Raw genomic sequence first — 27,751 nt, 5'->3', positions numbered from 1 at the left:
ATATGAAGGGCGGTAGGGCGATTTGATATTTAGTCCTAGTCTTGTCTAATACACAGCGCTTATGTAAAATGGCGTTTGTGTACCTCATATGCTACTTTCAATATACTTATTTCTCAGCGGAAATGAGTAGTACATGAAATGTAATATTACGAGAGTAGTTTAGACATAGATTTGCATGCTAGTTGCGAAAAATTTAAACCGAGACGTTTATTCCTATGAAATCCCCACTCTTGCATAGGCGGTCCCATGGTGTAATGGTTAGCACTCTGGACTTTGAATCCAGCGATCCGAGTTCAAATCTCGGTGGGACCTCGTCCTTTTCTGCGTTACAAAATAGGATCTTTGTGTATAACAGATATTCGATTAAAAAAGATGTTAGGAACGTGAACAAAAATGCATTATAAGCTGGTGGAGTCCTATATACGTAGATTCATGCTGCTAAATACCTCATCCAAAATTAAATCTGGTAAAACATCAAATGTGTGTTTTTATAATAGTCTATTTATAACCTGGCCCTTGTGTTGATTTGTTTAAGTGGTTTACATTATTGTCTATGTGTACTATATATGAAATCCACATTTTCTTGATCAGTGCTTTATTAAAATAAAAATAATTTTAGAAGCACATCAGTATCACATGATTTATCTTGTAAATACACCTATTGAAATGTTCCAGTCAGTGCATTTTGTATCACCATAGAGTGCTGTCAGGGTAAAACTGTTTACTCATACAGAATAAGCAGAACTTCTGTGCTTTTGAAGAGCTTCAAGGTTTCGGGTTTGAATGACAAGCTTTTTTCAGGCCTTTGATGACAGTGTGTCCTTGTGGCTTTGTTTGTTTGACACAATACACACTTTTTTTCTCTATGATTCAATCATCCACTCATAAAATTTAATGCACGTCGGAACACAGTGCATACATCTATTAACAAATATGGTTATGTACTGTAGAACTATTTATTTTTTAGTCATTGATTTTTCTATTGCTCCTGGGATAGGCACCAAATCTACCATGAGTCTGAATAAGATAACGTGCTTTCTAAAGGTATATGAGTAAAAAAATCTGAAAATAATAACAGCTTTTAAAATAGGAAGAAGTTATTTAGTAATGATTAATGATTCAAATGTTTATGCCTTTTCTTGGAAAGTTAGCAGCTTTGTCCTGAGATGGAGGCCAAAATGTTTTTTATAAAGATTAAATCATAATTTAAGGGGGAAAGAAAACTATGGCAAATTCTACACACACACACACACATTTACATACAGAAAGTTTAGAGATGCCAATCACTCGACACTGCACGTCATTAAACTGGGGAAGGAAACTGAAAAAACCCAGAGGAAACCCCGAAGCATGAGAACATGCAAACTAAACTCACACAAAGCAGAGATGGCAATCAAACCCCCAAGAGAGACGAGACCAACATGGGCCTGTGTGTTTCGGTGTATGTGTGCCGCCCTGTCCAAGGTTCAATTCAATTTATTTTGTATAGCGCATTGTATTTACAATGAACATTGTCTCAAAGCAGCTTTACAAAAAAAGAGAAACGGAGAAAGGGGAGGGGAAAAATATATAACTAAATAACTAGAAATAAGAATAAATTATTAAATTAAATTATTAAACTATTTTATTTTTTCCCTAATGAGCAAGCCTGTGGCGATGGTGGCAAGGAAAAACTCCCTGGGATGATACCCTTGAGAAACCTTGAGAGGAACCAGGCTCAGAAGGGAACCCATCCTCATTTGGGTGACACTAAACAGTAAATAATGTAACTGTAACTGATTACTGTCCTTTCTACAACAGCAATCAATGGCTCATGAGGAACTATTAGGTCATTGTAGATTCTAAGGTCACAGGAGGTGTCCCCTGCCTTGCGCTCTGGAGTCCCCTGATATAGACTCCAGGCTCCCTTTGACCCTGTGCAGGATAAGTGCTATAGAAATGGATTGTTGGATGGATTTTTAAAGTAAATTATTCAGTTCTTCTTTATTTTGCATCTTGGCAGACCTGTGCCTCTGTAAGTTATAGGCTTTTCTTGGAAAATAACCGGACACAACCTCCTCCCTTGTGAAGTGTGAATTGTGCTCCATATCAGTATGGGCACTGGGCTGTGGAGCAGTCTAGACAAAACAGGGAAGGAATTAAAGTATGGCATCATAGTTTTCATGCCAAGGCAACATTCAGTACCACTAATTTCCCACCTTTGAAATGTTTGAGTATGATCCGATCTGATCATGTGCTGTACTGAATTATACATAGTGTATGCGCATGTAATTAGTGTTTATGTTCTGTGTCAGTGATGTAGTTGTAAATTACAAATCTGTATGGAAAAGGAAACTTATGGATCTGTAAGAACATATATGGTTTTAATGAGTTGGGTTTTCTTTCTCTCCTCCCTTTCATACTATAACAATAATAGTTCTTTTTTATAAAATGCCAGATTCTATTGGAATAGTCAGAAACAATTATGTTAGATATGGTAATTGGATCATATATTTCTGTACTTGTGTTCAATAAAACAATATTTTTAGGAAATCTTTCATTTAACTTTTGTCCATTTGTATGATTAAAAGATTTAAGGATTAATAATTAAAAAATAAATAAAATATTCATAAAATAATTTTATTTATTTATAATAAAATATTTGAAATATTAATTAAAACAATTCATAACTTTTTTCTTTTTTCAATTGCTACCGTTTATACTTGTACCACTGTGCACTTGAAGAATGCTCCAAAAAACATTAAAAGCAAGACCTTTATTATTATTATTACTATTATTATTATTATTATTATTATCCAATAAAATGTCAACACGTCACATAAAAACCTTCTGACTGTCTGTCTCTCTCTTTCTTTCTGTCCAGATTTCACTAAAAAACTTCGACTCAATTCTGTTGTGTCACACTTTCAAGGTCTTCAGTTGAATCACCCTTGGAAAAAAAGGGAAAAAAGTGAGTATCGCAAAAAAAAAAAACCCCTAAAGTCCAGTGCAATAATGTTTATTGTGCTCTTATATAACAATAGTGTCCATTACACAAATAAAGAAATGGCATTTATTCACACATTGGAAGTTTGAGTGGAATGTTTCAGTCAATAAATCTTACCATGAGATAGATACGAGCAATTAACACACACGACTTTCTACAAACTCACTTTAAGTCCTAGAGAAGGAGGAAACAAAGCCTCCACTAAAAATGAGAGAATGCAATGGGTGAAAAACACACAGAACACCTATTTACAAATGTTTATACACATATTTAAAACATAATTACATATTTCAAATGTACTCAGTGCAGAAACAAACAATCTGACATCCGTGAATTGTTTTCTCCGTGTGGGTCAGTCCTGCAGGACAAAAAATAATCACTATGTACAAATAAGTATAGTGGCAAATCATGGGTTTGATGCAATGTACAATGTCCATTTTTACCTTTTCTAAACTATTTCTACAGGAGAATTAGGCAAACTCTTTAATCATATGCACATACAGATGCATAAAGCCTTGTGTAATGTGCTGGATGTAATGATATAAAATAGCCACTTCTCAGAATCCAAACCTATTATAAGCAATTTATCCCAAATTCAATCAAAGAAAATTAGCAGCCCATCATTTATATCTCTTCATATGGGCCCAAGCGGCCAATCTGTGAGGTGGACAAATTGTAAAATCATTGTTTAGTACAAATAAAAGCCCCAATATGCTGCTAAGTCCTGTTTTTGTTACAGGGAAGCTAGCTAAAAAGTGGTGGCTAATGCAAAAGAATAATGGACGTAGTACATCATGTCACAAAAAGACAGCATTTCTGTTCACAATTCACAAAGAAGATAATGCTTGACATCTCTGGATACATTTACCCATGGAGGTTGAATATTGTGTATGTTGTGCTAGCATTAGCATGGATTAGCCTGCTACAGCTAATTTTCTTGACAATATGACAATGCTTTTTCTACCTTTTCTGCTAAAACAGCGGCAAACTAAAAGTGAATAAATTTTGTTCACCTTGTCGAATTGACAAGCCTCAAACATTTTTGAGCAAATATAAGAAATAAACTTGAGTCTGTTTGGTTAGCAAAAAATGCTGAAACTACTTATTTTACATATTGACCACTTAATATTTAGCTAGCTAATGTTTAGTGTAGATTGTAACTGAAATCACATTTCACATGGATTAATTGTACTGAAAATGTGGAGCAGTGGCTTAAACATCCATCAGAATAATAATAATAATAATAATAATAATAATAATAATAATAATAATAATAATAATAATAATAATAAAAGGTGGTAAAAAATCTTTCTAGTTTATTTTTCTCTCTAATTAATCTGACTATAATAAACCATTTGGTAAAATGTTTGTAGTGCAGCAGGTGGTGGGATTCAGGACATGTAACAAGGGCTACATTTACAACACTGGCGTGTTACGTTTAAACATTGATACGTACCAAATTAACATAACAGTTTCTAAATTGATTGCTTTTCTTTTTCTCTAGTTGTCCATGGGGCAGCTGCAACTAAACAAATTTGTCCACCCCTAAGAAAGGTTAATACATGCTTCTTCCTGTGAAATAGATAAACGGAGGACGCCATTTAAAAATGAAATGAAAAATTGGACCAATTAGTATAAAGCAATTTCTACTAACTGCCTTTTTTAAATCACTGTTCACATTCAGGGTGACCTGTTTCTTTAAGAGAGCTAAGTACTGAAGATTTCAAGAAGTCTCTTTTCAATTTATTGTCAGATCATTGACGACTCTAGGACTTTGGGTTTGTGATCTTCCTCACTGAAGCTGCTCTTGCCGTTGCTCTGCCCGTTGATGACGACCATGGCTGTGTGGGTTTTGTCCTCATCCAGATGGGGCGGCATGTTTTCCAGACTCAAGGCCCCTCGGCTGGTCTCGACAATGGAGGAATTGGTGTGGTAGTTGTGAGAGTGAGAGTCGATCGTCACCAGGCGCTGCTTGCATTGGACCCGGTACTGGGCAAGCTTACGCCTTATAGCTGAGTGCACCTGCAGAAGGACAAATTGTAGAAAATTTCTCTTGATATCGGACAGTGTTAGTCAACTCTAAGACAGCTATATGTGACATGCTGCAATATATGCAAAGTTCCTGATTAAAATGATGAGAGTCAACCTGTTACTTTTCCAGTTACAGTTACAGCTTACAACAGTGTAAGTTTTAAAGCTTGCATGTTTTATTATGAGCTCAGAAATGAGAAGAACATCAGTTTGTACCTCTCCATTTCCAAAACATAAGATGATGGCAACCAGGAGCCCCTATAGAAAGAGAAACAGAGGATCATCTGTCAGGATTAAGCAGCTGTTTGAGGATGTATTATATTTATGTAATCCGCATCCAATACTTCTTTTTCTAAAATATGCAAGCAACAACCTGAAATATTGATAGTGATCCAAGAATAGTCTTGTTGCAACACTGCAACTAAGAAGCCTCAGGCTCAGGTTTGAAAAATTAGATTAGGACACTTTGGGCGAGGAAAAGCTGAGCTTTAGGAGTTATGCTTCTGTTTTTTTGGTATACAGATACACATACAGAATTATATGAATCTGTACCAAATTATAGCTGAATTATCTGTTAATAATTATAAACCTAACCCATATATTTAATGAAATAGCCCCACAGGGTGTCTCTAAGGGCTTGTGCATAATATGATGAGTAATTTCTTCTTTATGCCCATCCATTTTTTAAGGGCAGATATAATTTCATCATAAACACAAGTTATATGCCTGAGGGATCATTTTACAAGATCAAATCAACATGACTAAGCTCTGAAACATTGTGGAAAAATGAAATAAAAAAAGGTTTTGGCAAGTCTAACAAATAGCTGCAATTATGGGGTTTTTTCTGTAGCTAAGATACATCTCAAAAGATTTGAGAGGATCAGCACACACCTGAAAATGCATGAAGATGTTCATGAAGAACTCGTATACAGCTAAGGGCAGTCTGCCCTCGGGCTGCAGGGGCACCAGGATGAAGTGAGCACCCATCAGGGGTACCAGGATGAGGGTGGCACGTACAGCCTTCATGTAGGCATTGGACTCGGTCCTGTGGGTCACTCTCAGCTTTGTGATCAGAACACGCACTATGTTCAACAGGAAGAAGAGGTTCACCTGGACAGAGAGAGCATTTAAGAGGAGCAGGGTGCAATTTGTGCTGAACCTATCAGAAAATGACAATTACAGACATTTGATGTGTTTTGGGAAAGCATTGGCGGATAGCCATGTGCACTCACCACCAGGGCTACGTGGATTGGGCCGTGGACGATGTAAAGTAGGTAAGTGTTGCTTATCCAGCACCTGGGAAATATCACAAACAAACCTTGTCAACATGTCTGTTTTAAAAGCAAAAGAATATCTAAAGTCCTACTCAGAAACACAATTTATTTACCTGTCGTCATAGAAGTGCAGACGGGCTACAGCGTGAATGACAGCTGGAATAACTGGGAATCCTGAAAAGAGAAAAAATAATTAATTCATAAGATAAATGCCTTTTAAAATGAAATATACTCTAGGGTAGTGAGAGAGTGAGTCAGAGGAGGAATAAGTGTGTCAAAATGATATAAATTGCCATAAATTAAGAAATTAAGAACGAAAACGTCAGTATATTCTCTCAAAATCATTCTGACAGTGCTGAGTGCTTTTATTATCTCTGATAAGATTTACCTTTCCTGAGCCCCATTAATCAAGCTGAAAGCTCAAAATAAAATGTGATACTAACCAGACAGAATGCAATCAAGATAAAACAAATTAAAGGCTTTAAGAACAAATTAAATCAGTTTAATGTGAATCAAATTGGATGTCTCACCTCCCCAGAATGAACCATTACATTCGAACTGAAACTGAACAAGTGATTCATTATGAAATGCTAATGAATCAGTAGGAATCGATTTAAACAGCGTTTAGACTGAACGAGATTCCTCTGAATCAAAATAAAGTGAATCAATCTTGATGATTCATCTCCCTATCTGAATAATTACGTAGCAGTCATTACACAATACGGAATCATTACACACTTATCATGAATCAGTAGTAACAACATTAAAGTGAATCAGAGTGAATCATCCTAAAGTAAATCAAATCTGGTGCTTCACCTCACTAGTCAGAGTATAGGTAAATATTAAAGTGAACTGATACTGAACTAGTGAATAACTAAGAACGTACAATGAATCACTAGCAATCACAGTCCAACAGCATTAACGTGAGCTGGACTCAAGTAAATCAGACAAAATGAATCAGATTCTAGTGAATCAGATTAATGTGAATCCAAACCTGACTTCTCACTTCCAAACACTTATTAATTACACAGCAATTAAAACCGATTCATATTGAACTCATGAACAGCATAAAAGTGAATCAGACTCCAGTGAATCAAAAGGATTTGACTCCTTACCCCAGCCCAGCAGGTAGTACCAGCCCAGCTGCTGTTCTCCCACAAACACAGCCACAATGATGAGTGTGTGCAGGTAGATCCCCTCACACAGCATCCAGAAGTATGTCGAGGATGATGCGTAATGAATCAAACTGGCCAAGATCTTACAGCCAATCTGATTACGGACACACACATTACACCAAAAATAGATAATAGTTCTGAGGATGACTAAAACCTGTAGCTTCATTAAGACATTCTACTCAGTGATAACATTCAAAGTCAGATCTGTCATGTTAATAACTACAATTTAGTAATAACTACAGTAACTGAGACACACTCACCTGGTTAGTGGCAGCCAGTTGCTCGCCATGGACGATCATCGTTAACGAGATGACCATGAGAATGGAGTTAAAGATGAAGGACAGAAACATGTTCTTATGGAGAGAGATCCTCTGGCAGCTTAGACACCTGCACAGACATCACATATACATGCAGTAACACACTCAAATCCACAACACATATATTAGCTAACATAGTATGAATTTCTGATGATTCATTTGCCAGCGATCTCTTTGAGTCGACACTATTTTTTGACTCCTTTTTTCCTTTTTTTTTTGTAAATATAACCAATTACTCTTGTGATTTCATTTATTTAACATGCTTAGACACTTCATTTTAGTATTTGAGCTGTTAAAAGATTGTAAAGTGAATTCTTAATTCTTTAATAACAATTTTCTAAACATGCTTATGATTAGATACAGCATGAATACAGCCCTCCCAAGATTTTTCTCTCAAAAAGAAAAATCCTGTGTTTGTGATTTCTGTGTAAAAACTCACAAATTTTGAAGTACAGCAAAAGAAAAAGAAAAAACTCCATGAAATCTTGGAGGGGCTGTTATATCATCGTTTATTTTTTTAAAAATCCATTCATTTTGCTAAAAAAATCTTGTGTGGTTTAAAACAAAAGGTCAATGACGGACCCAAATTTGGATACCAAACGAGTCGACTCACATTTAAGTGAATGCTGTCAGTCTACACAACTGAAAAACTTCAATGAAAACATTACAAGGATTTTTGATGTCTGTTTTTTTCTTTGCATGGATGTGATTTTGTACAATCTATACAAACATTTATTTTGTATAAACTTGTTTGTGTAAACTCCATATACATACTGCTCTGTACTCACTTGAAATAAGAGAAGATAAAAATGGATATAATCAGGGAGACCACAGACAGCGTATGCCCCAGCACTGCCAGGTAATACATAGTCAAAGCAACCTGTGGAGAGAAAGAACGAAAAGAAGAAGAAAAAATATGACGCTCTCACATACTGCGTTCTACATTTGCATTTGTCTTCCATTCTTTCTATCTGGCATTTGTGATTCCTGCTGCAGCCTCTGTAATTGACATTGATTTTTTCATTTCCAGCTCATTGCTGTGTGGAAGGTTTAGAAGAATCTGAACACGGATATATGAAAGCCAAATGTTCTTGTTTGCGCCTGCTGTAGATTATAGCCTTGTGGAGGTTAGCGTGGGAACAGTGCTGCCAACAAAGGTAACATGATTACTCAGTGGAGTGAATCTGATTAGTGGTGATCAGCACGAGTGCTGCGGAAAAGAAATCCATGCCTCATCACATCCTGGTACATGGCAATGCGTGTGGGAAAAAAGCAGATGTATCTCATTCAACACTCTTAAATCAGTTTAGTAAAGCTGTAGCGATCACTAAGTCAATCTAAGATGTAACTCTTGAATTCAGAAATCTGTTTGATCTGAAGGTGTTGATTCATTTTCAATAAAGCTGGTTTCGGCTCCAAAACAGATCACAGGTTTCATTTGTTTCGGTTATTTCTACAGTTATCCAGGGATGTGTAAAAGAACACTGGACATTTATATAAGGAGCCTATAATGGGGATGTAGTAGCTCAGTGGTTAAAATGTTGGACTACTGATCGGAAGGGTGTGAGTCTGAATCCCAACAAGCTGCTACTGCTTGGCCCTTGAGCAAGGCCCTTAACCCTCAATTGTATAAAATGAGATAAATTTTAAGTCCTTCTGGATAAGGTTGTATGCCAAAAATCTAATGTCAGCCTTTGTTTGAGGATTCATGTTGTGCATTGCTATTTCTTGGTAACATGACAATCTGTTCTTTTCTTTCTCTAATTAACTTAATGAGAGAGAAAAAAAAAGAGATTCTGATGAAGGAACAATTGCTTACTACGTAGAATGTAAGTATAAAAATGTGGCTATAAATAGATAAAAATACAACAGTTTCATACTGGTGACATAATACTGTTTTCTAGATATCCTGTACATATTAAAATGTAAAGAGGTTTTCCAACCGTGAGTTTTTCTTTGGTGTAGGCCGAGCACAGGGTGTAGTTTGACCACAATCGGTTGCTGTCAGGATGTCTGAACCACTGTCCATCCATATTACACACTTTGGTTACTTTCTCTGGAAAGGCAAAGTTCAGATCACATGAACTTCAGATCACTCAGTTCAGATCACATGAACAATTCTTCAGAATAAAAATTTTCCCCAAAATCGAACATGCATTCTTTATATTGACGTCTAACCTTTCCATGTCTTCTGGTTAAACATGTGAATGCCCACCTGCTGGGTCAAAGTCTTGGAAATAAGTAGGACAGGACTGTATGATGGTTCCAGGAGCCGAGTCTTCCCAGCAGAGCCAGCCATCCCATGTACGATTACAATACGGCCCTGCAGAGGCAGCAGCGAGGAAGAAAGTTACCTACTATAGCACTCATTCATCTACACACTTGCCACTTGACTTGCCTCCAAAACTAGTTTCAGGGGGGTTTCTAGTTTCTAGTGACCAGGAAGTCTAATCTTATCAGTGCAGGTTTTCATCCCATCCAAGGAGAAGCCAAGTCTATATTTTATTCAGTCACAGCATTTCCCAGAAGAACAGTTATCCCAAAAAAAACAACAAATCACTTCTATCCAACAAGCTATCAGTGGTCAGAAGTTGGTGATAACATCTCTATTCACCACACAGGGACATGAGCCAAACAGGGAGGCTCTCAGTGCTACATGTGATGGAGGCAGTGTTTACAGTGGGGTTCATAAAGAGGTGCAGCAATCACAAGAGCCAAAACTCAACAAGCACAAAAAATAACAAAGAGGCAAGAGCATGTGCTTCCTCAAACCAGAGCCTGGTACACAATCTAAGGAAGCCTGACGCACACAGACAGAGAAGAAAACTCAAAGACGGTCAGGCAGTGGGCAAGAGTGACACTGACTAAGCCTGCTTCCTTTCTTTCAGGCTTCCCCTTGATCCCTGCTCTTGCACAATGTAACGTTCAACACTTGCTATTTCACACCTACTGCTCTCCAGACGTCCAGTCAGAAACAAAAGGCTAAAATAAAGTGTTTTCTGATGTAATACTATACATAACTTACACTATACACTATACAGTATATATATATATATATATATATATATATATATATATATATATATATATATATATATAGCAGAAAAAACTGAGCTTTTTCAAAATATCAGTGTGAATGTGAATTATAAATTTACAGCATTCCTATATTCATCCTTAGTATCTGTCTGGTCAGGACTGAGAAGGCTTCATTAGGATACTATGTTTCTATTTTTTTTGCGGAAAAGATCAATTAAATTTTTTCGAAAAATATGGTAAAGTGCGCACAACTGTCTCATGAACATGTTCCACTTAAGGATAAGAAAGCTTATTATCATTAACCATCATCATCATCATCATCTTTAATTCCAAGGGGTAATAGTATCTTTTTGCAATCTGTCTTCAAATTGAGAGCCCTAATAAAGTTTGTTTCCCTCTGTGTGTGTGTGTGTGTGTGTATTACTGATGCAGCACTATATATAACTCAGAGCATATACACACTAAGTCAATGCATTACTCAGAACAAACAAATATGAATAGGAGGCTCAGTGTTTGTTGTTTTTTTTCTTCTTACTGTTTATTGTTCTTTTTTTTTTTGGAAAAAAGAGAGAGGTTTTTTTCATATGTGGTTAAGGCAGGTGTGTGTTAAGAAAAACAGTAAAAAAAGCAGGTTCAGATATGAATGTAAACATGAATTATGAATTTTGATGAATTCTTATTGTATTGTGTGTGTGTGTGTGTGTGACCTGGCTTTGTGTATGGTGGGTCGTGCAGTATTTTTAGGTAACACTCAAACTGAGCTGCCAGGATCTGCTCCCTTGACACCTTCAGGGCAGTAGAGGTTACTGGGATCTCAGTCACGTCCTCATATGGTATCACAGTCGTCACTAACTCATCTTCAGCCTGACACAACTGTGAAGGGAGTCGCAAACACACACACACATACACACACACACACAGACAAAAACCAACAAATTTAGATCTAGAATTTTCACAAGTCTAACTTAATAATAACACTGTTGTATTTTCTTGTTCATTTAATTCAAATAAGATTAAAGATCCTCTTCCCAAAGCCTATAAGGTTTTCTGAACAAGATTAATTTAAAATTAAATCAATTTAATGCTTTTTTATTTTATTAAAAGAATTATTTCACCCTCCTTATTTATTTTTTTCAGACCAAGAAGCAAGAGTAGAAAGAGATGATGTTATGATTTTACTGGAGTGTAACATTGGTAAATGTTGCTAAATATACATTATATTTAACACCTATTTTAATATCTACTAAAACGAAATAAATATTTATTACAAAAAACTATAAATGAATCTAAAAATGTAATGATTTAAATAGAGAATAAAAGTCAACCAAGTGAATTTAATAGAGAAAGAGAAAAATAGAGAAAAAATGTGTATCATTGTGCCATAATAAAAAATAAAACAACTTCAGACTTTGATTCAGTGATCTTACTTCAGCCAACTCTTCACAACACACACACACACACACACCTCAGTGGTGAGTATCCGTAGAAGCAGCAGTAGGAATGTTGGGTGGTTTCCCATGACGGACTACAGGAGGCACTGAAAGAGGGCGCAACAGCACATCAGCACCCTGCGGAAACAAGACGCGTTCATCGGGTTAGCCAACTGATGCTGATTTACCAGTTACAATCATTACATTTTCCACCACAGAGGAGCCTCTGCTTTCTTCATAACATGACATTATTTCGTTTGTTTTATTAATTTTGAGATAAAGAAAAAGAGACACTGTTGAGGGAATGATTTATAAATGTAAAGCTTTCATAATGGAACTCAATTGTTCTGAACCCTTTTAACCACAACACCGGATTTCCATTGCACCGATGGATTAGAAACCGACTTATGGGACATATTCAATCAGTATAAACAAACAAATGATTTTCTGGCTGAGAGTCTGATATAAAATGAGTCAGGACTCTTTCAGTGTGTTTTACACGTTTTTCCCTCTGTTGTTTTAGCTACTTTTTAGATGAACAAGCACTTGGCGCATCTCAGAGAGCAGGAATAGGTTTGATATAAACATTTACTTTGAAGATACAAACATTTGTGTGGAAAAAAATAACTGTTTTTGTTTTTTTGGAACTTTTCTTTGAATATTTTGGCCCTAGTAGGATAGGGAAAAACAGAAATATTTATTAAACACTAAAAATTAAAAATTAAAGTCCAGAGTATCTACTATCATATGAGCTTCATATTAACCACCACTGTGGAGTGACAAAGACACTCAATGCTAAACATCCACACAACAACTAAATTCCATTTCTGGCCTCTGGAGAAAAAGAGTTAATAACTTTGCTAGATTTAATAAATCACTTTGGAATAAGTGGAAAGAAAGTGTGCGGCTACAGGAATGTAGAAAAGCCTTCAAGGTGCTACAGAAATTCCACTTAACTCTACTTTTCCTTTCTAACAGCATGCAGGTCATGTTTTATTCCATTCATAAAGCTTTCCTCCACTCAAATCCTTTGGGCTTCATAGAAGTCTGCTACACTTTAAAGAGAATGTGGATGAACTCCTGGTCAAAGCCGGTACACAGGCGTCAGGATTCGTCATCAACCTCTCTAAAGAGCCCCGTTTTCTAAATCTAAAGCTGTTTTTATCCAGGAATCATACCTATTTCTCCGGTTTCTTTTCAATCGAACGCACATAGGAGAGACACAATGACTCAAACGGCTTGTTGCTGAAGATGAAACGCTGAACCCTCAAGGACACGTTGGGGTAATTGCTCCATAAAAGCTTTCCGCTATTCGCTTATTATTCTCCAAATGTCAAATATAAGACGTAAATGGAGTGATTTACGTAAAACATTTTTTCTTCTCTCTCCGCTGCTCACATGAATAACAGCTTTTTTCAGGCTAAAATCTCATCCTGTTAGGACACAGTAGAAATGCTGCATCTTTGTTTGTCTCTTGTGTGCTGTGTTCAGTAAGGTGTAGGATTTTCACAGGGATAAGATAAAATAAAATAAAATTTAAAAGCCTGTTGTTGAGGAAAGCCACAGAAATAAATCAGACCTCATAAAAGAATTCTTTGGTGGTTAGGATCAGTGATTAGAAGCAGGATGCAGAAGAAATTAAAATTTCATTGTTCCAAGAAAGAATAAAATGTATCTTCGAACCCATTTCTGCTCTTTGAGATGCTCTGTCAAGTGCTTAGTCATGAGCAGTTAAAATTTTATCTTCAGTTACTAAAATTCTGTGTAGATTATCCAGCAAAGGGAAAAACACATATCTCACAATGAAAACCAACAGAGTCATAAAATCGTTTTTTATACTGCTTGAAAATGTCTCCTAAGTCGATTTCTGATCAGCCGACAGAACGGACACTGTGCACTGGTAAAAAAGGGATAATCTTACTCTTGGTTTATTGTAATCATACTGTAGAAAAAAACGTTGACTAGATTCAGGATATTATCTCTTGTTATGATGTCAGTTTGAACAGCATTAAATTCTGTGTTAGAATAAAGCCACATCGACATCTGATGGGATTTCCTGACCACCACACAGTTCAGATGCAGGTCCATCCGTCACACATCACAACCAGCTGTGACTGTGAACATCTCATAGCAGTCTGCTGTGTGAACGTCACCTGGTCACCTGGCAAAATGAACCAATCTGCTGCCTCTGCTGTACAGAATCTCTTAAACGTTTCATAAAGCGACTGAAGCCTTGTGGTACACAAAAGCCCATATCAGTGTCTTCTTTTCAGAATATCAATGTATAAACCCCTTCTTCTTCTTCTTCTTCTTCTTCTTCTTCTTTTTTCTTCTTCTATTATGATTATGATGCTGATGGTGATTATTATTATTATTAATATTAATATTATTATTATTATATTAAACAGTTTATATGCATGTTTGTGTGTTTAGTGAAAATCATATGCTAGTTAAACTTGCTATTTCAGAAGAATAACAGGTTGCATTTGGGTAAATAAATGAATAAATTTATATATTTTTTGACTAAATTTATAAATTAATATTAATAATAAATTAATAAAAAAGCATTTTTTTTGCAATTTGTAACCTTTCTCAGAAGCCATGGATATACAAACCAAAAAATCACAAAACCTACAGACTCTGAGCGAAGGTATTGAAATGCAACCAGAACTTAAATAGAGTGCAAATCAAGCAGAAACACAAAACGAGAGACAGAAGCGAGAAATTAGTGCGGCATGTGACAAGGAAACCTGCAGAGGCTGATGGGTAACGTAGTCCATGACAGTAACATACTGGTTTTAATTTTAGTCCAGTTATATCTTGGATGCCTTTAAAATATTTGTTATATAATGGTATTAATCCAATGGGAATTGAGAAGTTGGATGGCAGTTTGATAAGGGGATATTTCCTGTAATCCCCTGCCGCTCGTTTGGACTGGATGTTTAATCACGTACACAAGGCATATCTACAGCGCCGAAAAGTCTTTGACCATGAAACTTTCCACTGATACAAAACCTATAGCATATTCAGATTTATTTCAAAATTGTTTCTTTTCTCTCATTAGTTAATAAAAAGGATGTCGGGATATTATAAAAAAAATTTAATTCCACAAAATGTAGTTCTTCATAATCGATGACAACACCAAGGATTAAAGCATGTCAATTATAGGATGTTCAATTAGAGAAAAATAATTCATCAACAGTTTATTTTTTTTCAATAACGCTATACATCAAAGTGTTATATTTCTATTATATATAAGTTTGCCAAAGACTGAAAGAATTTTTTAATCTATTTAGAGTTACTCATATTATAGAAGATCCTAAACAGTCCCCACAGTTCCCTACTGAAGTTGTCATGTTACCAAGAAGCAACACAAAACTCAACCTCAGAAATCTTCCACTGACATTTTTGTGGAGACTCCTTCCACAAAAATACACAAATAAACATCTCCTTACTGAAAACTTCACCACATCAAGAATGTTTTAGATGAATAAAACCACATTAAGTCTGTTCGAAAAGTCCTTGAAAACAAGCTGTTCCTAAGATTGAGAACAATAGAATTATTAACCACAAATAAATCGCCAACATGTCTTTGGACCAATCACCATCGAGAATTCAACATCACTATGGGATGTGCAGTGATAAAAAACAAGTTTTTAAAAAAGTTTTATTCAAATTACAACAAACTGATGAAAAACATTAATGTATATAAATATAATAATGTATAACAAGAAAATAGTCAGCAGCTAGTTGCTGTGTGTAGCAATGAAAGTGATCTGTGCAATTAAAATTATACCAACAAATCAAGTCCACACCAATCAGCCATAACATTAAAACCACTGACAGATGAAGCACCTGTTTAGGGGTAAGATAGATTTCCAGTAGGTGAACAGTCTGTTCTGGAAGCTGCTTTGTTGGAAGCAGGAAAAACTGGCTAGTGTTAGGATCTGAGTGACTTTGAGACACACTGTGATGTCTAGAAGAGACAGAATCTACAAAACATTAGTTCATGTGTAGTGTTGCTGGTACACAATGATTAGTACCTAACAATAGTGCTCCAAAAAAGGTCAACTGTTGAACCAGTGACAGGGACATTGGATGCTCAGGTCTCTTCAGGATGGATTTGAAGTCTACTTTGTTTGATCTGACCCCACAAAAGAGCCACTGTACCACAAAATAATGATAGAAAGGTTCCAGATGGAAGACCTACATAATACGTGGGTGGTTTGAATGTTATGGCAGTTTCAACATGGATCTATACTTCTACCTCAATTGTAGAAACAGTATGTCTAATCTACTTGACAAAAAATGAGTATATAAATAAAACTGTACTGGAGACTGGACTACGAGGCAAATCTTTCCTTCATTTTGTGCATTAAGCTTCTGTTAATCCATTTCCTGAAGCTCCCCCTTCACAAAGGGTCTCCTTGGGCATATTTAGTTTTTTTTAGCAATTATCTGTGTATACTCTGAGTGTTCAGAGGAGTGTTTGTCTACAAGAATGCAGGGAGAGTTGCATGCAGGGAGAACTGTTGCGTGTTGGAAACAGGAAGCTGAGCCGGATCACATGACCTCTGCCGATCCCACGAAGCACGGCGTGGGCAGTTCACTATTGCAGGTTAAAGGTCAAGAACACTGGGGACTGGGAAGCAGAGGCTCTGTTTCAACATGGGAAACATCGACGCAACAAATGTCAGGGTCTTCAACTCTACAGATAAAAGAAGACTTGGAATAAGTGGTGTGTGTGTGGTGTGTGTGTTGAGGCATTACTAAACATTCTGTCCTGAGAGACCAGCCGTGGGGACCACCAGTACAGCAGCATTAGCCATGGGATGGATGTGGGGACTATAAATATTTTGAGTTAAAAAAAAACTTACAAAAAAGAAGTGTAGAAAAAGTAAAACATTTGACTGCTAAGTAGGATGGAAAAGACTAAAACATTAACAAATTAGGATTAAAGAAGCTATAAGCATATCATTTTAAAGATGCTGTATTAAAGGTGGTGGGGTTAGATCCCTGAAGGAATGTTTTAATTAAAATAATATCATGCTGAATTCTCAAATCTGATTGGTCAGAAGATATTAGTATATAGTAATATTCTATAACAGCAGCTCCACAGGGACCTAAAAAAAAGAATGTATAAGTGGTAATATGGTGAAGATTCTCTGTAACATAAGTTTTTTGCAAACTAGAGGGGAGAAAAAGAGTGTGAGGAAAAGAATAACTGCTACAGTATAAGAGATAACAGGAAGTTACTTGTTTCTAAGTCAGTACAAACGGTTAAAAGCATGATGTAGCGTTCAAGAAAAATAAATTGCCATGGTATAAAAGGTATGTGTTGTCCCTGATTCTGGTTAACGTCACACTCTGAAACGTTTTATTTAATTGATATCTCGTGCAAGTCACCAGCAGGAGGCTATAAAAGTGTTATAAAAATAACTCTCTAATCACTATAAATCACAGACAAAGCTTTATTTTGCGTTTTTTTTTTTTAATTAACCTAACTATAATCCTGATAATATCAGCATGCATGAGCCACAATAGTGGTGGTGTGCTGGCGTGTCTCCGCTCTGCGTCAGTGCTCAGAGTGGCGAGAGGGTTATTTTTACTCTGAGGGGGAACTTAAAGCTTCTAAAGCCCAGGAAGGATGCAAAGAAGGATGAAGGAAAAGAAGGGCCATCTTCCTCCTCCTCCGCCACCTTTGGGCTGCTCGCCTAGCAGTGCTCGGGTTAAAAATAAGCCATTGTTGCACAGATACAAAAGACGGTCTTCAACAAGTGCCTCAGTATCCGCTACGACTTCAACGTGAGGCGTGGGATGGATAGGAAGGGGGGAGGGGGGTATTTTGTTTGAGTGGTATGCAAGCATGCAAATCTGAATTCCAGTTGTTCATTCCAGTTGATCTGATTAACCCGATTAAAAAAACAAGACGAGAGCAAACTTTATTCATGCTTTATTTTTTCCCCTGAATTAAAACCGATTTAATGTAAACACGTCAGAAGCAGAGCTGAGGCGTCATATACCATGTTTCTGCTCCAGAGGAAGTAACTGACTCACTCCTCTCTCCTGCAACTACCCTGGTAAACTGCTTCATCATAGGCCTTCATGTCGCTCTGCTTATTTTCCCATTATTAATGCCAGAAATAGTCTTGAACGTTTTGATATGTCCCAGCTCACCCGAGCACTGACAGCACACACTAAATAGAGCTGGTTCATGTCCGTTTCCTGACTGACGCACGTTTCCGTGTCGTGTCACAGTCGAATACGTTGTCTGAACAGACCCTCCAAATAAATGTTGGAATGATGTCCATGAGTGACAAGCACTCAAAAAGAAAACTGTCAGACGTACTGGATTTAAAGGGCGGGGTGGAGGGTGTTGGGGGGTCACAAAAAATGAATACAGACAAATTAAGATAACATAAAGGCAACATTATCTTTATCTGCATGCTGGATAAAGTGTTATGGTTTTAAAGAAAAACTCCATGTGTATATTTGTTACAGTGTAGAAATCATTTCTGATGGTACCATAAACCACTACACAGCATTCCCGAATTAAAACCACATGTGTCAACACTACTGTTTCTTCAATACGCCTAGCCTCAGCTTATATCTATCTATATTGTGCACTGGCCACAAGTTTTGTCATGTACAGGTTCAGCACTGAATTTCTGTCATGTCACATGCCACAGTGGTGATTAATGGTGCATATAAAAGTAGGCACTCGGGGCTTTAGGAATTTGTAGTTTTTTTATAAGTATTTTTCATGAGTCTACTAGGGGCGAAAATTCCATAGAACAGTTCCAAAAACACAAAAATGCCCCAGACAACACACACACACACATATTTTTCTATCAATTAAGTAAATAGTGATATCAAACCCATTTCTGCTCTCTGGGATGCTTATTCATAAGCGTCTAAAATTCTATCTTAAATTCACTCAAATCACTACAATTCTGTGTAAGGTTATCCAACAGGGGAAAAAAACATAAAGAAATCTAGTATGCAAGACAAACCTTTGGGTAGGTTTTAAAATTAAAGCCCTGATTAGTTAATACTCACTAAAACTTTGGGTTAGTAAGTGTTAATGTTACCCTGCTTCAATTCATATACTAGACATTAGAATACAGAGCCCATAGTGGATGTGCTTTGTGTGTAGTACTTCATTTGGGACGCAGCTCTAGTTTTAGGTTTTTCCTGGAACCTTCTCAGAACCTCTCTTGGGTTTCAACCAAACCAAAGCCAATAACACACTGATGATGTAAGTGCGTCTGTTTGCTAGAACAGTCTACTATACATAACAGAAAACCCTGAAGTGTCGAGTCTCAGCTGCTGGAGCTGTGGGATGTGGTTCAGGAGGTTGAGAGTTCACATCTCAGCGCTGTCAAGCTGCCATCGCTGGGCCCTTGAGCGTCTCTAACATTCGGCATCTACAGCACTGCTGTGACATTTCTGACCCTGAATTCTGACCCTGACTAGGGTTAGATGTGAAGAACTATTTCATTCTGCTATACACTAGGGATGTCAAAGTATTTGGAGTGAATAAATAATGTGTAGATACAAAAACAAATGCAAAAAGAGGCACACTAATCATTTCTTTTTTAAAAAGAAAGTTTTTTAGAAAGATTCACAAAGCAGCTGGTTAGATGTGGATTAGAGGTGTGCGTCACATAAACGCACAAAGCCTTCATTAATGTTGTTACACATCTCTTTTTGGATTTGGATATGTGTGTGTGTGTGTGTGTGTGTGTATGTATGTGTGCGTGCATGTGAGTTTATATACACCAATCAGGCATAACATGACAGGTGAAGTGAGTAAGACTGATTATCTCCTCATCATGGCACCTGTTAGTGGGTGGGATATATTAGGCAGTAAGTCAACATTTTGTCCTCAAAGTTGATGTGTTAGAAGCAGGAAAAATGAGCAAGTGTAAGGATTTGAGTGAGTTTGACAAGGGCCAAAAAGGAAGGAACAGTGGTGAACCAGCGACAGGGTCATGGGCGGTCAAGGCTCACTGATGCACGTGGGGAGTGAAGGCTGGCCCGTGTGATCCAAGCCAACAGACGAGTTACTGTTGCTCAAATTGCTGAAGAAGTTAATGCTGGTTCTGATAGAAAGGTGTCAGAATACATTCAGTGCAGTGCATGACGGGTCAGGGCTGTTTTGGTAGCAAAAGGGGGACCAAAAGAATATTAGGCAGGTAGTCATAATGTTAAGCTTGGTCATTGTATATAAATATATCTATATATATTTATTTATCTTTCTCTTGTTCTATACCCCTTTCTCTATTATGTGTTTATGATTTCCTGGAAAAGAACTAAATCCAGCGTATGGCTTGATAGGAGTTGATCCAGATCAGAAATGAAGTCTACAGTAAAGCAGACTGTCCACAATAACCTTTTTTATCTGCAAACCAACTCCTCAACTTTGTACACTACAGCTTTATGCTAGATTTGTGATTTGTCAATATAATGCCTATAATTTGCCCATCTGCTATAATCGCCAGGTTTAAATTAGACTAGCTGGTTTATAGTTTGGAAAATAAATATAGTAGAACTTACTACATTTGTTTGTAAATATAAATAATAACTGCGCAAACAAGATTTTAAAATAAACAGTCTGTCTATTCATTTAGGCCATCCAAATACAGATACAGATACATTACCTTAAAGGTACAAACATATATGTTCAATGGCAATAAAATGTCTTTATAATCAATATTCTAATATTACATGCTGATATACAAAAAGGTTGGAACTAGCAGAGTCATTTCCATCATGCCAGGTCCATGGCTTTACAAAAGAAACATGTAGTCAGTCATCTGTTTTGCAGAACTTTACTATGTTTTCCTCATTTCAATTCCTGAAATTCACTGGTGACTTGATAAAGTGACAAAACCACTCCTCTTCATCTATATGCAATATACCCTGACAGTTACTCTCGAAATAACATAAATAAAGATTAGAGAGCTGGCCTGGAACAATGCCGTGTTTGTTTCCTCCAGATTTCTCAGAAAGGCACAGCGTTCCCAGCGAAATAAACAAATGGCATGCTTTGGCAATAAAACCTTTTTTTTTGTTTCTGAAAGCTGCCCATGAAAATCAATAATTCAATAATCAATAATTCAATATAAAACACAAAACTAAGCAGGAAAAGTGAGTTTTGTGTGTGTGTGTGTGTGTGTGTGTGTTTAATCGTTTAGTGTGGAACTGCTGAAGCATCAAAATACGAGGTCTTTGTTGTATCCTCTAACATCATAACTACACCATACATCATTGTGAAAATAGGAACCACTCCTTCATTAGTTCACACTACACACACACACACACACACACGCAAACACACTGCAGCAAGAACAACAAGAATTACAGAGAAACAAAAGGAACAAAACAAAGGCGCCAAATTGCTTTATCCCTGTAATCAATTCTTCACCTCAAGAGCTCTGTCTGAACATAAAACTCCATGTGATTCATAATACTGTCTGTATCAAAAATCACTGTTTATCAAGATGATAAATGCAAAATATACTCGCTGATGGCTGTGTTTATATTACTAACCATGTGAAGCAGAGTCACAGTTACCACCCTGAAGTCTTCCTCTAGCGGAGTTTCCCGAAGTGATTTATTCCGACTCGCCAAGCTTGTTATTTTTTTTAGAACAGAGAATGACATGCCATATATGATAAAACTGATGCATTTTATCCAATTATAGCTACATTTAGCGGCATGAAACATACATGATATAAGACATTATTTCAAAAGGGTCTTTCTTATCCCAGGTTTTCTATGTTGTTTTGGGAAACAAACAATTTTGTCCTGAAGTCTTTCCCATGGTGGAAAACTTAGTGATGTTAGTGACAAAGCTCTGACACTGGAGACTTCTTCTGTTAATATACAGTATGTTCTATACGGTTATTGCTATGTTGTTGTGGAATGTCTATCAAGCACATATTCATCACCTACAGGACGTCACAGCAGCTAGAAAGCTATAAATCGTCTTCTTTCTTTCTCTCCTTCTCTCTCTTCAGTTCTTCGTACACAGCTTCTTATTCCTTCTTCTAGAGTTCCCCGTCACTTCATTTTGACACATCTATGTATGTTTTCTGATCCTATCTGCCTCTTTGCTGTTTCTTCATTACCTCTCCCCATATCTCACAGGATCTTATCCTTCTCTCTCTCTCACTTTCTTTTTCTCTGCAGCTCTTGTTATTTACACTTGGCAATCTCTGCACCATTTCTAACTGCACTGACAATGGCTTAAATCTGGCCACCGGCATTTGTTCTGCAAATCCGTCCCAGCCGTAGGATACGTAGGTTGGGCGCCTGTATATATTACTATTGTAGTGGCTCGTTTCCTCCTTCTTCTAGTGGACAGCTAAAAGGGGCTGTTTTTTTGACCGGTTCACAAACATCATAAACCAAACTGTCATTCTAGACAAACAACAAGATAAGGAACAAGAATTGTTTTTCTGCCTTGTTTTTCTGCCCCGAAGTCATTTTCTCCACCTCTATAAAGTAGATTATGTTATTTAGACACATAAATGATACATTTCCTGCTATAATTTGCTTTGCACATCTCACCCTTGTAACAGCACAAGTGATTTATTCCTCCATCATGAACTTCTCATCATGTAACTTCAATAAGACTTCATGTGAAAACTAGAATGAACTTCCTGGTTACACAACTGCACTTTTTTTGACCATATGGTGCACACAGTTATAGAAAGGAAATGATTTATAATCACAGTATCCGGTGTCAGGGTTTCCTTTTGAGTCTGGATCCTCTCAAGTTTTCTTCTTCATATCATCTCAGGAAGTTCATCACCTTCTGAAAACCGCTACACAAATAAAACTAAGTTGCAATTTAACTGAATTTTTACTTGCACCACAGCAAATGATTTCTTTTTTTTTAATTGATTAATGAAAATCTGTACATTTGCAAATTTATTCATAAACGTCATACTGTTCTGCAACTGATCTATATTCATACATTATATTTTTTATATATTTTCCATTTACTACCTTGATTCTATTTTTATTCTAAACCAATTATTCGATTTTGATTCTATTTTCAGTCGAAAAACATGCATTTGACTGCATGTTTTGCTGTATATTAAATTTATATTTTTATTCACTTACTGCTTCTTTTTTCTATTTCTATAAAACTTTATATTTTTGGTTTAAACACTCAGCTAGTCATGATAGTAACACACGAAACCGTCCGAAGGTTACAAAGTGAAGAGTCTTCTCCCCACATCATTTATTATTTTCATTGGTAAATAATAAGAGACGTCTTAATTGGTTTATTATTAGATTACGCAGAGTATCCAGGATCCAAATCCTAATAATACACATTTCTCACTTTTAATCAACAGGTTTTACTCTGTTAAAGCTCCAGCAGAGAAGTGACAGCTCTAGTTATAGTTACTTTATGTAACCAGTGCCATCTGATATTTGATCAGACTTTTTTTGTTTGTTTGTTTGTTTGTTTGACCATCTAAACCCAAATAATGTTTTTTTCTTTCTACCTGCTTATTGAACTTTCTAATTCGAATCATTCATATCAGAAACAATCGTCAATTTAAACGCCCGATTGAAAAAACTGTAAAGATGTAATAAAGCAGAACAACATGTGAAAGCCAAGTGCCGTATCCAAAAGTAGCACACAGCTCCTATTTATATCACAGACAGCTGCCTGGCAGGGAAACTATGTCCTGTGGTAGAGACTGGGTAAAGAGTCTCCTGAGCACCTGTGATTTCTGTCCACTGCGTCCTTGAAATTGGTGGACGTTGCACAAGTGGAGTCTACAGCACCATGTTGTACTGTTTCACTGTAGCATGCTTCAAACCATGAGCTTTCCCATAGAAAGCTTGGCTACAACAACACACAATAACCCGTGCAACACTTACACAATCATTGTCTAACTCAACTCAATTTTGTGTAGAATTTCTGAGACACCCACGTCAGCTCCGATTAGGAAAGCCATCAGTCTCGAAAAACTCTTCACATTCGCATCTTGTTTACAGTCCAGAGAAAAGACAAATAATACGAAAGCACACAGCACTCATCAGGGGTTCTCAGACTCGTTAATTATATGAAAAAAATCTCGAATCAGACTAGAATTTTTTTTTCATTTGTTTATGAACAAAGTCCACAACCCAAGTATCAATCACATTATTCAAATGTACACAGTAATATTTTTGGCTTATTTGCTGAAGCCTCAGAGATATACTTCGCACTACCAGAACACACTGTTCATTAAAATTTATTTATAGATTCACTTCCTTCTAGATGAAATCATTTCAAACCCAAAGTGAATGAAATACTCCAGAACTTAATAATACATATAATAATATATGAGAATTAATCATGTAACAATTTAACCTAATGAAAATTTCCTGCAGATACATGATAGAAATCACAACAATTTCCACCACTACAGGAACATCACACGCCCTCTGGCTAGGCTCCGGATCCCACTCTGAGAACCACAGCGATGACTTCTTAAGGAAGTGGGAAACATAATGTAATAGCAGAGACCACAAGGTCCGCAACATTATTACTGTAGAGAGGATGTACATGTATTTAGACTGAATCCCAAATTGCTTGTTATTCCTGTTTAATTGCCCAACGTAATGCAGGAAATTGGGAGGTTCACAAACTTTTTACAGCCAGGAATGCTTTTAACTATAAAAGCATCTAGTCACATATTAATTAAACCTTAGTACATATGTACAGTACATATAACATTTTCCCTATGTATCTCAGCTGTGGACTGTTTTATTTCACCTACAGAACACATTAACCCCAGGTTTAAATTGTTTTTATGTCTATTGGGATTTGACCATTAAAAAGGCTAATAACCATAAAAAACTGGTAAATAAGGCTGCAAGAGGCGATCTGAGGGGTCCAAGCATCCATCCCTCATAACACACCCAGAGCCAAGTTCATTCCCAAGTGATTCAGAACAACAACGATGTACCAATACTTACCAAGTTTTATGACTCAATTTGTGTAAAATGCCTGCTCTAGACACACCCTTTTTTAAGTGACTGTTAAAAAAGGCCACCAGATTTCAGCTCAAAGAACAGAACGCTATCTATAAGAACGCAATAATAAATATAATAACTTATGATAATGGGTTGTGATTGACAGAACTCCAAACACTCAAAGTTACAAGACAAATGAACCCTTCACCCTTGACTATACTTTACCTAACACTGTGTCCCCGGATACCACTTTTAAAACTGATCTCCAAATCTGTGAGCAAATCTATGAGCTAGAACTCATCAAAAAACAAAGGTTTATATACAGTACACTAACAGAAACAAAGATGTTGGTGGTACCATCAAGGGTGGTACCATCTACAGTACCTATTTTGTACCTGCATGTAGTGTCCCATTAATTAGCTTTTACGGGTAAGAGCTTTAATGATTAGTAGACTTTAGTAAAAAAAAAAAAAAAAAAAAGGTGCATGCTAAAGGTGTAGAATTGATGAGTAAACAGGTTGGTATCTTCATCGCACTCAGACTTCACTGCCATCACTGGACCTTACAATATCAGCTCTATGCAGCTTTCTGACCTAACTAACGCTGCACGTGAAGAACACTGAAGTTTAATCCGCACTCAAAAGAATAAGTAAACTTACCGTAAAAAAACAAGATGTTCAGCGGTCGCTCCTCTTATATCCTCTCCCCATGAACATGTTGGAAATGCTGCTTGATGAGGCTGCGAGTGTGTGCTCCGTGAGAGCGCGCGCTGATGTGCTGCTACCTTCACGCGCTCCCAGAAATCATGGCCGGGTTGCCAGATTGGAGCAGATATGTCAGCTTTAAATTAAAGCTTGCTTTATGTTATGATGTCAGAAGGACTACAGTCAAATTCTTAACGTAACGAATAACACAAACGCTTCAATTAATAAATGACATTTTTAACAACTGTAGCAATAAGCAAAATATAATACACATTTAGCTAAATGCAGCACTTCTGAATTCTCAATTCTGCTTGGTTTAAAAAGTCTTGATACTAAGGTGCTTAATTTTTGTGTAACATGTATTTAATAGTCTTTAATTGCTGAAATTGTGTTTTCTGTCAGTACATTTTTATGTAACATGTATGGAAGGAGTCTCCAGTCTCAGTGTATGAGGGAAAGCTGTTTCAATACATTTCTTTCCGGCTCATTCTTTGGGAATTTTCTAGGAACATGATTAGCAGAAAATAAGAATTTTTTTGTTTTATTACAGTCAAGACAGGATAAAGTGTGGCTGGTGAGAGAGAGAACATCTCTTTACAGCTGCTTTAGCTTGAAGTGATAACAGGGTCTAACTTGACATTCTACAACATTCACTGTATCTATAAATAGATATGCCAGCGTTGGCAGATTGCTATAGTAAAAGAGGAATTAAACACTTTTGAAACATGCTGTTATTATGGGAAATGATTTTGCAACACTTTTGCTTTCTAGACACTAGTCACTAAATCAAAAATGGTGCAGGAATTTGTCTACTTTTATACAAAAATGGAGAATAATAGCAGAAATTTTGATTATTCTTGAGAGTGCACGCTTTCCTGTTGCACCACTTGGATGACACAGAAATCATTTAATCATTTTTTTTCCATGATGTCACAATACCACTTACCATCAGCACTTACATTATGTGGGAGGTTCTTCGTGGAGGGAAATATTTCTTCCAGGAACAGCAACAAAAATGGTTAAAGAGCTGACCCTCTTCCAGTAAGCCTAGGGTGAGAGAAATGCAGAAGGATGTTGCATCATCTATAGGCTTGTGCCATTAAGGAAATGGAAAGGGGTCCAAACACCAGTCACTATCACAATTTCAGACAATTGACTAGAATACTTGAACAAATGAATACTATTAATTAAATTAATACTATTCCTACATGTACAGGATTCTGGCAAACATGGCAACCTGAAATTTATAAGCCTAGTCCCAAGTTTATACCTAACTACATAATTGACAATTGGTGGTGTGTAGCCGGTGTGTTATAAAAAATAAATAAATAAAAGATATAGATGGTATGCATCATATGTAAACGGATATGTGTTAAAAGCTTTTATTATTATTATTATTATTATTATCCCATATTTATATTTATATATTTAGTATGTTTTGTATACATGTTTTGTATCCCACTTCTTCATGTCTGTGTTGAATATTTCATGACCTCTGTGTTTCCTCCACAATTCAATTTCATGCTTCACTTAACAGGAGTGTTCATTTTGCTGCTTTGTCTTGTTTTCTGTACATGTAGTCATTATTTCCGTATCATCACATATCAACCTAATTGCTTTAATTGCAATTATTTCGTGGTTGACTGTGGTTCCACTTCGTGGTTCCTGTATAATGTGCCACAGCCTAAAATGTTGTGCAATTCTGCCCCCTATTGGCCACTTATATAAGTGCAATAACAGAAATATATATAAACTAGCTTAACCACGATAATGAAATAAAAAGATGACGATTGGATAGGACAAATGATCCC

The 27,751-nt window shown here is 36.5% G+C and overlaps 1 protein-coding gene and 1 non-coding gene across 3 annotated transcripts; one reads left to right on the top strand and one right to left on the bottom strand.

Moving 5' to 3' along the window:
* The first annotated feature begins 240 nt into the window (after window positions 1–240).
* On the top strand, window positions 241–312 carry trnaq-uug (transfer RNA glutamine (anticodon UUG)). Its single transcript has one exon. It is a non-coding gene; the product is annotated as a tRNA-Gln (tRNA).
* Window positions 313–2,982: 2,670 nt separating this feature from the next.
* Window positions 2,983–26,038, bottom strand: calcrl2 (calcitonin receptor-like 2). Of its 2 annotated transcripts, XM_058410664.1 has the most exons (14): window positions 25,896–26,018; window positions 22,992–23,084; window positions 12,285–12,387; window positions 11,527–11,692; window positions 9,999–10,106; window positions 9,727–9,839; window positions 8,572–8,663; window positions 7,727–7,853; window positions 7,407–7,560; window positions 6,405–6,465; window positions 6,250–6,313; window positions 5,909–6,127; window positions 5,234–5,275; window positions 2,983–5,008 (listed from the first exon to the last, which is right to left on the bottom strand). In XM_058410664.1, exons 3-14 carry the CDS (start codon window positions 12,336–12,338, stop codon window positions 4,736–4,738), a joined length of 1,473 nt encoding a protein of 490 aa, XP_058266647.1. In that variant the 5' UTR covers window positions 12,339–12,387; window positions 22,992–23,084; window positions 25,896–26,018; the 3' UTR covers window positions 2,983–4,735. The 2 variants fall into 2 exon arrangements, with proteins under 2 accessions (XP_058266647.1, XP_058266646.1); XM_058410663.1 differs by lacking the exon at window positions 22,992–23,084 and having other exon boundaries at window positions 25,896–26,038.
* Window positions 26,039–27,751: the final 1,713 nt, after the last annotated feature.

This window comes from Hemibagrus wyckioides, linkage group LG15, assembly GCF_019097595.1.
Source record: "Hemibagrus wyckioides isolate EC202008001 linkage group LG15, SWU_Hwy_1.0, whole genome shotgun sequence".
Classification (NCBI taxonomy): Eukaryota; Metazoa; Chordata; class Actinopteri; order Siluriformes; family Bagridae; genus Hemibagrus; species Hemibagrus wyckioides.
This window is presented reverse-complemented; position numbering and strand designations above follow the sequence as displayed.

Excerpts from the sequence above, each read along its gene's own strand:
- calcrl2 (XM_058410663.1), bottom strand. The coding sequence starts at position 12,338 with ATGGGAAACCACCCAACATTCCTACTGCTGCTTCTACGGATACTCACC. Across the intron at positions 9,840-9,998 it reads CCAAGACTTTGACCCAGCAG|AGAAAGTAACCAAAGTGTGT; the intron begins GTGGGCATTCAC and ends TTGCCTTTCCAG. Across the intron at positions 5,276-5,908 it reads ACATCTTCATGCATTTTCAG|GGGCTCCTGGTTGCCATCAT; the intron begins GTGTGTGCTGAT and ends CTCTTTCTATAG.